Source organism: Eurypyga helias, unplaced genomic scaffold (genome assembly GCF_000690775.1).
Source record: "Eurypyga helias isolate BGI_N326 unplaced genomic scaffold, ASM69077v1 scaffold21792, whole genome shotgun sequence".
Lineage (NCBI taxonomy): Eukaryota > Metazoa > Chordata > Aves > Eurypygiformes > Eurypygidae > Eurypyga > Eurypyga helias.
Window position 1 is genome coordinate 37,776 of NW_010238132.1, and position 10,893 is coordinate 48,668.

Below are 10,893 nucleotides of genomic sequence, written 5' to 3' on the forward strand. Positions count from 1 at the left end.
AGATGTGCAGTGCCAGGGAGCGGGGCACGTGCCTTACCTGTACTGGGTGACGGCAGGGTTGGCCTTGGCAGAGCAGTGGAATTTGACAGTGTTATCCTCTAGGACTGGCTGCGGCTCCACGGACAAGTTCACCAGGGGTGGATCTGCAAAGAGACAGCGAGAAGCCTGTGAGCGACTCGAAAAAGTGGCGCAGGCACCCCCTTGCCCACCGCCTGCCAGGCTTCTGAGTCTGGAAAGCAAAATTTGGTCATGAGAAAACATGGCACAAGCCCCGAGTTGGTGCTGCCATATAATCCTTCGGGCTTTGTAAGACAGGCTCATGTCACGCGCGCTGCTCCCGTCTTGGAAGGCTTCAGTAAGGAAGACAGGCAGGGGAGCCACGCACACCATTCCACGCAGCATTTCACTTCCAAAGTGTTAACACCGCCTCTGATTCCCGTTTAAGGAAATAAACTTGCCCACTTTGAAAAGCTCCCGTTTAATACCGCGCGGTGTTAATGACGATCTTTCGTCTACCCGCTAACTTGAAAGTGGCATTTCTGCTCTTTCATCAGCCTAATCATCTCTGCCAAGTCCGTATTGGTGTCACAGGCCTTTCGGTTCTTCCAACTGGTGCTCGGTTTCTCTTCCTCTTTTTACATGAGAAGCATCTGAATGCTTCAGTGGCAAACAAAATTTAGGAGAGAACTGATGAAAGCAAGCGAGAAAAGGGTGGAATGTTTAGACGGGGAATATGAATATCCAGAGTTGTTTTCATTTTTCATGACGTCTGAGAGGGGGTGTTAGACCTCCAGCTTTAGGTTTAAGGATGGAAGCTCCTTTGAGAGAAAAAGGAGAAAGAAATGGCCTTGTGAAGAGGTTTGCTAGGTGCCTGAAGAACCAGTTGTCCCTCTGGAGACTGTACTGTGGCTGAGGAGAGGAGCTGAGGCCAGCTCATCGATCTGGCTAAGGGGCTTCCTGCCCTTGGGGCAGGAGTCTGATGCAGCACATGCAAAAATACATCCTAAACCAGAATATATTTCATGTTCATCTCTACTAGCTGCCTCTCTCTGCTTCCTAAATATCCCAGCAACACTCTTCCCAGCTGGAGAATGGGTTACCGCTGCAGTTGGGCAGCCACCCTCCTGCTCAGCACCCACGCAGATGGGGCTGGGGGCCAGCCCTGCTGACCCGAGGGAAGCGAAGCTGGCTGGAACCCTCAGTATCACGTGCGGGTGGGCATCCTGCCCCTGCCAAGAGAGCCGGACAGCATCCAAAGAAACCCTGTGCTATTCCAGCCTGTCTCTCCCCGCGGGGTGCGGGTTGGGTTGGGATCATCCAACGGTTCAACGTTAACGGTTGGACGTGGGTTGGGTTGAGCGTCAACGGTTGGACTTGATGTTCTTCAAGGTTTTTTTGCAATGTAAAGATTCTACGATCCTTGCGGCACGGCCACCCGCTGGGGACGGAAGGGTGGCCTCGGCAGCAACCTTGGCTGGAAGAGACGGGAGAGAGCAAGGCAGCAGGCTGGCAGTACCCCATGGCGCTGCAGTGCCTCCCCCTCCTCCTCCTCATTAGGCCCTGTGATATTTACCCAGCCAGAGCCCCGCTTTGTTGCGAGCAGAGCCACCTGCCTTCTTGATGGGAAATTATGACGGGGAAATTATAGGTATTTTCAATTTACCCTAATCTCATTTTAAAATGTGCAATTCAAATGACAATAAAGATGGGCGCAGTTGGGAATATAAATGAGCTTCCCTAACATAACAGCCCAGAGATATAGAGTGGGCTCCTAATTCATTTGCAGGCATCCTGACACTTCCCTATTGTTATACAACAACAGCTAATCACCTTCCTTTGTTAAGTATGAATCACACTTCTCTTTAGTAGCTTCCCCATTGTTTGATGGTTTAGTAGCTGTGCCCACGATTTAGGAGGAGCCTCTTTGTATTAAAATGAGCCCGGCTCCCTCCTGCACTCAAAATAAAATAAAATAAAAAATTAGAGATTAAAAAGAAAGGGGAACAAAAAAAGAGCAAAGGAAATGAATTAGAAGTCTTTGATCTTGCCTTTCACAAAATGGGATTGGGCTTTCTAATATTGCGGTAGCTTCCCCGCGAGGCGGCGGGTGCTGCGGAGAGCGTGGGTTTGTCTGTGCAAGCGTGTTTTGGGGTATTTTAAAGGGAAAAAAAAAAAGAGAGAGAGACAAATTGTAACTCATCAGAATGTAATTCCACTCAGTTACAATTATAATTCCTGCCTGGCTTCTTGTAATTAATTTGAATGATGGAATCAGATAGAGCTAGCCTACAGGCAGCCGGGAGGGGAGTGTGCATGCAAATGTTGGCGCACCCAGGTGTTGCGGGAAACGGGGGGCACGCTGGCACCGGGGGTCCAGCACTGATCCCCACCAGCCGTGCGGTCGGTGAGGCTCTGGAGGAACCCCTCAGCTCCCGGTATTTTACACTGGCACCGGGGAAACGATGGCTGGGGTGACGGGTTGAACCCCCTGGGCTGCAGGCACCGTGCTGGCTCTCGCACTGCTGCCTCTGGGGTGCGCAGACCACGCTCCTCTCCCCTCCAGACCCCCAGCCTAGCCCTTCCAAACCTCTTCTCTGAATCCATAAGCAGGCTGGGGGCCAAATGAAGAGGGATGAGGAGCTGGAAGCAGACAAAAATGCTTCATCAGCTCTGGGCTTTCACACTCGCCAGTGGGAAGCACGAACGGGGATAAAATACTGCAGGATAAACACCGCAGGAGACCCTCCAGCACAGCGATGTGGCCCTCGGTTTGCTCATCACCCTGGTCCACAGACCCTCCACTTTTTTAATTCCTACTCCCACCTCCTGCAAAAAAAATACAGATGCAGCCAAATCCCTTCTTGCCATGAAAAAAAAAGGTGTAAAAATGAGAAACTGCACATGTGTGTGAGGAGGCTCAGAGCAAATGGCTTTGGATAAGCAATAACCCTGCTCCTCCCCATCCCGGCACGCTGGATGTGCATTTCCATAGAGCCACTGGGCTCTGGCAGTATAAATAGTTTATGGCATATCAAACTATTAAACATGATTTTAATCCCACTTGTGATGTTCAGCGCATAACTCACAGGAGGCTGACTTTGATGTGGCTGGTGGAACGGAAATCACATTGAACAGATGTTCCAGCTGGAGTCGCTTAGTGTTTCCATTACAGACCCTGCTCTGCGGGTTTTTTTTCTCAGCTCCTTTTCCCCCCCATCCCCTTTTTTTTTTTGTTTGGGGAGGGTTTTATGACTCAGCTATTTCATTGCTGCTACGACGGTCAGGCAGCGCCTGCACGGGATCGATGGGAGCAAACATTCCACTCCGGAGGATGTTCTCTCCCACCGCGCGCGTACACCCCGCGTAGGACATCACCCCGCCCCAGCGTTCCTTTGCTGAACGCCAGCGTTTCTGGTGCTCTTTTGAGTTGCAAAAGAAAACGAAGGCAGGAGGAGTGATTTGCCAGGCTGCTGCTTCCTGGGAGGGATTATTTTTGGTTCCCTGGGATTATTTCGCAAGGCCGTCTCTTTCAAACCGTGCAGCTGGGCAACGTTGGCTACGGTGTGAAGAGCGGAGGCAGAGATGTGCAGGCTCCGGGGTGAAATGCAGCAGGCTGTGCCGGGCTGGGGAAAGCTCCCCAGCCAAAACCTGCCGCTCACCCTCTTCTCCTTGCAGAAACCGCTTCTTTTTTCTCCCCAGGGTGCTGCTTCTCTGCTTCCTGTTGGACGAAGCCCCACGGGAAGGACCTTCATCGCCGGGGTGGTGCAGAAGGGTATGCAGCCTACCTCGCCTTTGCAGCCAGCCCTGCCCAGGACAGTTTCCCAGGAGAAATGAGTAGCCCAGATAATTTTTGCTTAAGGAAAGTACCTTTAGCCCTTTGCAAAGTGAAAGCAGCCAACTGCCTACCAGGTTGGGAGGGAAAGCTCATGGACTGGGCAGCGGTCAGAGCAGGATCTTGCATCTGGGACGAAATTCACCCCACCGCAGGCCGGTTAATCCATCTTCATATTTTAGTATCCCTCCATCAGCCATCCAGCACTGGGAAATTGATATCCTCATTAGACCCCATTAGCAACAACATCCTTTTAATAGCTGGACAGGGTATTATTATTATTACTTTCACAGCGTGGAGTATTTAATGGCTTGGGGTGGAAATTGGTGCTCTTTACTGGGGCTTTCTCAGAACAGATTCCATCAGGCTGAGGGATTCAGCTCGCATCTCCCGCACTGTACGGCACGGTGTAATGATGTCTCGGGCTCTGCGCTGTTTGTGGGAACGCGTGTGCGTCTCCAGCTACTGTAACCATTTGCAGGCTGTGAAATAACCCATGCTATTATCTCATTTTATCTGTCCAGTTCTGTCAGAACATGCTACCCAGCGACCCAAGAGCCTGTTAATCTTCCGGCAGCAAAAGCTGGAAGTCTTAAATGGTGAATTTTCTGCTGTGCTTGAGTTTGTTCAGCCAGCTTTAATTGGACTCTGGAAAGCAGCTGGCATGCTAATATTGAACACCCTGCATTTGCAAATTGTTGGTAAATACAGCTGCAGGAATTGTGTGTGCAAATGAAGCCCGGCTGGAGGGAGGTCAGGATAAGCCTGAGAGCAACAGCTATTGCAGAGGAGGAGGGGAAGAGATCTGTGAAACGTGAACTGTTGAGGAAGGAAGATTTTGCTTCATGGATTTACAGTAACGAGTAGATGATATTGCTGTCAACACACGCTTGTCCCCATCAGATGGTGACTGGCACTAGCTGTGCTGCACCGGAGGGAGACTTCCCACCAATGAGGTGTCCAATGTGCCCTCTTGGTGGAGAACAACACAAAAATCTTACCCCTGAACAGCTTGTAAGAATGGAAACGTGTGTTTTTATATCAGAAAGCTTAATGGGCCTTGTCTCTACTCCTGGCTGTGTCCCGAGATGCTGCTTGCTCAGCCAAAACCATTTGGGATCCATCCCTGCTCTGGAGACCCTAGAGGCCTGGATCAGGGCACAGTCGGGCCACGTGTGTTGCACTCCAGCCACCCAGAGCATGGCAGCTGCTGCTGCTTTTTCTCAAAACCATGGACATGAGATGCCAAATCTGGGAAGCAACCTCTTCCCATGGGTGTTCGTGTCTGTCTGGTGCCCCAGGGAGCTCAGGGGAGATGAGATCTCCTGTCTCTGTCTTCATTGTGTTAATGCACCGGGAACTCGCAGCAAAGGGAAACCCCCAAACTCCAGCGTCCCGCCCCTGACTGGAGTCAGACCCACGCGGGCAGCCCTGGGGCAGCGATGGAGGCAGCGGGGAGGCTGGGATCCCACAGTACCCAGAGCTAGCTCGACCGGCTGCGTACTCACGCTGGATATCAATGGTGACAGAGGTCTCCTTCCCGCTGGGAATGGCTTTGTTGGTGGCACGGCAGACGATGCTCTCCCCGTTCTCAATGTCGGAGGGGGCGATGAAAAGGGTGCTCATGATACTCTCCCTCTTGCCGTCACGGAGAAGCGTCTGTCGGGGGAGAAACAGAGATGGGAAAAGGCAGTTTCCCAGAGGGGATGGAGCCCTTCCCCCGGCCGAGAGCCATGCCAGGCTCGGCACACACACAGCTAGCCCTCACTCCTGTGAGTTCCTCAGCCAAGCAGCGCTCTCTGCAATAACAGCTTCTCTGGCTGGAATCTGCCAAGAAGGCTTCGGGGAATAGCATAGACAAATTTCACTGCACTTCCCTGGGAATTGGGCACTTAACTCCCATCTGCTTCTCTCCAGCCCTGCTGTGCCTAGACCTGTGAATCATAGCTCCAGAGATACATGTCACCCATCGTCCCAAAAAGAGGGAGCTGGGGACAGATAGGGCAACTGGCTTCTCAAACCTGTTGTCACCTTCTGCCCCCAACCCAGGTAAGGGAGAAAACCTGCCTGGGCCACTTGGCCCAGCAAGCGTTTGGTGATGCCAGCTGCAGGTGGCACAGGAACGATCCTGGCCATGGGTCCCTCGCTGCTCTCCTGTGCTCCAGCCCAGCCCACGATAAGCCATCACTCCTCTGGCCACCTTCTGCTGGTGCTGGTGGTCACCTGAGGATGCCGGAGATCCAAAACCTCGAGCCTGGTACAGGAGTGGTTAACCAGATCTATCAGCTTAGCCTTAGCACCTTGTTTCTTCCCCAGACGTATCTAACTTCGGCTGCCAGCTGTGGACCCGGCCATGCCTTTATCGGAGAGCCCCGGGAGCCCTGCTTATCAAACCCCTAATCCTCTGCACGTTCGTACAGACCGCGGTCATGTCACCCTGTAGCCTTGTCTTGGTAAACCAAACCGACTGAGCCCTCGGAGGCTCTCCAGACGTTGCACGGTTTTCAATCTCTCAATCATTCTCTGGGCTTTCCTCTGACCTCTCTCTGGTTTATCGACATCCCTGGAGACCAGAAATGCCAGAAACACAGCTTTTCCCAGCTGCTGATAACAGCGGTAAATGCCTCTGCATACACCCATCCCATAATTACATATTTTGGACCCTGTCAGGAAATTTTCTAAGTCTGTATGCTTCAGGTTTCCTCCTCACAATGTAAAACAAGTGCCTTATTGAATTACAAACATATGGCAGGCAGCAAGACTAAAGCTTTCACCACCTGGGTTCATTGTGACCCAGCGTTTGTGCATATAGATTTGTGCCTCCAAGGAATGATGCTGAGAAACTGTCACCACAAGCAGCCCAGAAGCAGGAGCAAGACCTATTAGCACGTGATTATCAGCAACTAAGTCTACTGACAGTCCTTAATTTCCCTGACCATCCCTCTTCTGGGGCATGTACCCACGTGTCCTCCACCCACAGGCCCAGGAAGCTTGATTTAAGCTCCAGCTCTAGTCCAGGTTTTGGGTGTGCTGATGTGGAGTGGATTTTCTGGCTTGACTTCAGATCTGCCTTATCACTATGGCCTTTCTGGACAGTGTCATGTTGTGGTTGATCTTGCTATGACCACCAAACCTCTTCTGCTCTTCCTGTCCTGAATCTTTGGTGGTAAGGGTGCTTGCTTTACTGTCACCCCGTGTCCCATTCCCTTGTGGAACAGCCTCACTTTTGGTGCTGAGGATGTGGTGAACCCTAAACCTGGGCAGGACCTTCCCCTCCACAGTGCCCCTGAGGTCTGGGTTAACCTCCAAACATTGCAGGGCCCTGTAATACCCCCTGCAGCTGTAGGGACTGTTCCCTGTGCCCTTCAACAGGGATCAGGGTAAATATGGGGCTTTTCAGTCAGCTATGGCTATTCTGCACTGCCTGGCTGTGATTGCAGGGGGCTGCATGTTAACCACTCGGTGGATTGGAAATCCAGGGAAACAAAGAAATTATCACTCAGTATAAATGGTTTCAGTAACCTGAGCAGTGTTCCTTCTTGGTTGACTGGAATATCTGGATCAAATGAAATCTAAGCCGGGTTTAAGTTTTATAGAAAAGGCAGAAAAAAACTGAGGAATGATCTTAAAGGGGCCTCAAAAGGGAAAGGTTTATCAGACCCCCCAAAATCAAGACTTCCCATTTAAAAAACAGCTAAAATTGGCCATTAATTTATCTGACGGTTTTTTTTCTTTTTTAATGTTTCACAAGCTTAAGACAGTCACAAAATGGCAGCACTTTCCCCTGCTTGTGGCGGGGCCTCGTGAAAATTATAGAATCACAGACCAGTTTGGGTTGGAAGGGACCTTAAAGACCATCCAGTTCCAACCCCCCTGCCATGGGCAGGGACACCTTCCACTAGACCAGGTTGCTCCAAGCCTCATCCAGCCTGGCCTTGGACACTTCCAGGGATGGGGCATCCACAGCTTCTCTGGGCAACCTGTCCCAGTGCCTCCCCACCCTCTGCGGGAAGAACTTCTTCCTGATATCCAATCTAAACCTCCCCACTTTCAATTTCCTCTAAGTTAGGGGAAACTGAGGTTTGACATCCCCAGATCAGTCAACGCCATCCCTCTGACCCCAGGGAAAGGGGAAGATGCTTCCCCTGTGCACAATAGGACTTCCCCCCAAGAGAGCTGCTTACGATGCCGTGGGAATCTCTGTACCGCATGCGAGATGGAGCTGCAGCCTGAAAGCTCTGCTGCAGGAGACTTTTTCGTTGGAAATCTTTTAAAGAAAAAGAAAGGAGGGGCATTCTTCCTTCTCTAAACCCCACTACTTGTGGGTCTGAAAGGGAAAGGGCTTAAATCCTGGCTCCCCAGAGCCAGGTCCGAGCAGTCCACAGTGGAGAGGAAGGCTTGGGTGGAACCGAGTAAATTACAAACAACTGCACACCAACGGCCTGGATTTTAATTAATTCCACTTGAATTGAGAGAGAGAGAGGTCAGTTCTCCCTGGCTTTAATTACTGCTGTCTCTTGCTTTGCATGCACGGAGACGGGGCAGTTTCCCCCTCTGCTCAAACCCCTCAGCTCCAAGGCAGCAGCTCAGCTTCAGCCGAGACAGCAGTGTGTGCTGCAGAGTGACAGGGAGGAGGAGAGGAGGGAGTTTCGGCTTTTCCAGGCAGATCGGGATGTTGCTGGAACGAGGCTGGGTGGATACTTTGCACTGGTAGCGGAGGTTGAAATGCTTATTAAAAGATCTTCAGGAGCTTGAGAGGAATGCCTCTGACTCCTGCCTTTGAAGTTTGCTTGCATTACAAATGGCTGCAAACTGACCCATTTTATGTCTCGAATTTTGTTCTTTTGAAATTTTTCATTAGAAATGTCAAGTGTTACTGAATCTTTAGCATTTACCAGACATCAGGCATCTATAAACAGGAGAACACGCGGGTACCCATCCTGAGTACACTCTTGATTGCTCTTTGATGTTTTCCTTTATGACCCAATAAAAGCGTTCCATTTAAATTAAAAAATGCCAACAACCCTGACAATTTCTCACGGAAAACTGCCGTTGGAGGAGGGGACATAATGTCACTACAACCACCTTTTGATCCAGAGGTTCTGCTCCAGCCAAGGCCTGGTCGGTGCTGGCTGTGTGGTGCTGTACCCAATATTAACGCTACAGCCAGGTGGGATTCTGGGGGAAGAAGTGGGCATGCCAGGCAATTAGAAGCTGTGAGAGGCTGCAAAAAGTCAGCCAAATTCAGAGCAGAGCCTATTCTGGTGACAGTTTGTAGTTTCTCACTTGTACCCTCCTGACCGTTTTCCTCCCAGCCATCAAGAAGGTTGTACGGGGTGGTGCAGAGTGAGAGCCTCAGTTCTGCAGAGTCGAAGGCAGTGCCCTACAGGTTTTGGGGCTGCGTGAAGAGTAATGCCAGGCCTGGTACACCTTTCTGGAGGAAGGGAAGAGCACAGTGCCTGTTCCCAGCCCCACCCCACCTCACCTTGGAGTAGGTGGCTCCATTGATGACTTCTCCTTTGCGCATCCAGATGATGGAGGCTGCTGGCTTGGCGTTGTCTGCGTGGCAGGTCAAGTTGAGGGGATCTCCTGCTCTCAGGCTGATGATGGGCCCCCCCATAATGACAGGATCGTCTGGAGGAACTGCAAGGGAAAAGCACAGGGGAGATGTCATTTGCTGGCATTAAACCAACCTTCCTGGAGAGACCAGTGGGGTCTGGGCTGTCGGAACTGGACCTCTCAAACCTCTGCAGCTGGCTTTGTGGATGTGGCAGAACGCAACCCCGTCTCACCACATCATAGCCAGCTTGTGTCATGCTGCTCACGTGGAAGCTGTGCCCCAAATTTGAACTATGGTGGCAGAAACGGGCCGAAGTTTTAGAGGGGACATGGGCCAGGTGGCTGCCTGAGCTTTGTGGTAAGCCTGTGGTAGAGATATCCACCAAGGGCTACTAAATCCTGAAACACCTCTGGCCCAGGATGTCCCTGAGCTGCAAACTGTGGGAGGATGGAGAGTATTTGAAAGAAATATCCCTGATTCCTGGCCCTGCTCCCCTATCCATCCCCAGGCAACTGTAAGGCAGGATATGGGGCTCGGAGGGGCTTTGGTCTGACCCCTGTTCCTCCACAGACTGGAAGGTAGGTGAGGGTGACCTGGAGAAGGGAAGGGGAGCTGGATTCGGGACTGTCACCTATTGCACTTGGGTGGGGAACAGCTTATTACGGGGATCAGGAGCGTGGTTTCCAGATGCCTGCCTTTGAAGAGGGCTCCCTTGCTAGCTCTCTGTCACAGAGGGGTGGAGGAACCCCTGGGCGCTCCCTTGCTCTGCTTTGATTTCCCTGTCGCCTTCCCTCACCGTCTGAGCTGCTGCCTCGCCACAAAAGGTTGGAAACTCCTCTCGTTCGGTCAGACTCCTGCTCACCGCGGTGAGTCTTTTAAGCGTCTCCCTCTGTGAAAGCAGATTTTGCTGGGGGTGTGAAGGAGACATTTAAGATCTCAACCTTCCTTTGAAACCCTCTCTCAGCCTGACAGCCTGTGTGAGGCTGCATCCTCATTACAGGATGATGCGGCTTTGCTGGTATCACACAGCTCCTGGGCATCTCGGTTGTGTTGGGAAGCCAGAGAGGAGGAGGGATGGAAACAGGGAAGCAGGTGTGGGGTACCTGAGCATGGTCTCCTCTTCTGTGACTAGCTCTTGAAGCCCAGCATCTCTAAACACTCCCAGCATGGTAAGAGACGGGCAATTCAGCTGGAAAGAGGGGTTATCCTTTCCTCCTGCTGAGAGGACCTTTTCCCCAGTGCTCTGGTAGGGTCTGCTCTAGCCAAGACCAGCTCTGAAGATGGAGAGGCCTGTACAGCTATCAGTCCAGTGCTTCCCACCCAGATCCTTGGGGCAACTAAATGCACATCTCGCTACAGCCACTTCATGGCCTGCTTCCGGAGCTCTTGGTATCCATGCAGCATTGGGAAGCCAGCAGAAATGTGGAGGACGCAGCAGAAAGACATCCCCGTCGCGGCACCTCTTGCCCAAGCAGAAGAGCTCATAGAATCATAGAATCAT

General features: G+C 51.7%; 1 protein-coding gene across 1 annotated transcript in view; it reads right to left on the reverse strand.

The window, feature by feature from the left end:
- LOC104506714 (kin of IRRE-like protein 3) overlaps positions 1 to 9,506 on the reverse strand; it is a gene marked incomplete at its 3' end in the record, with an annotated part of 46,853 nt that extends 37,347 nt beyond the window's left edge. Inside the window, exons 1-3 of the mRNA XM_010147753.1 lie at positions 9,318 to 9,506; positions 5,341 to 5,491; positions 38 to 143 (exon numbers count right to left, since the gene is read on the reverse strand). Coding sequence (XP_010146055.1) covers positions 38 to 143; positions 5,341 to 5,491; positions 9,318 to 9,506 — 446 coding nt within the window. The remainder of the gene's footprint in view (positions 1 to 37; positions 144 to 5,340; positions 5,492 to 9,317) is intronic.
- Between the last annotated feature and the right edge of the window lie 1,387 nt (positions 9,507 to 10,893).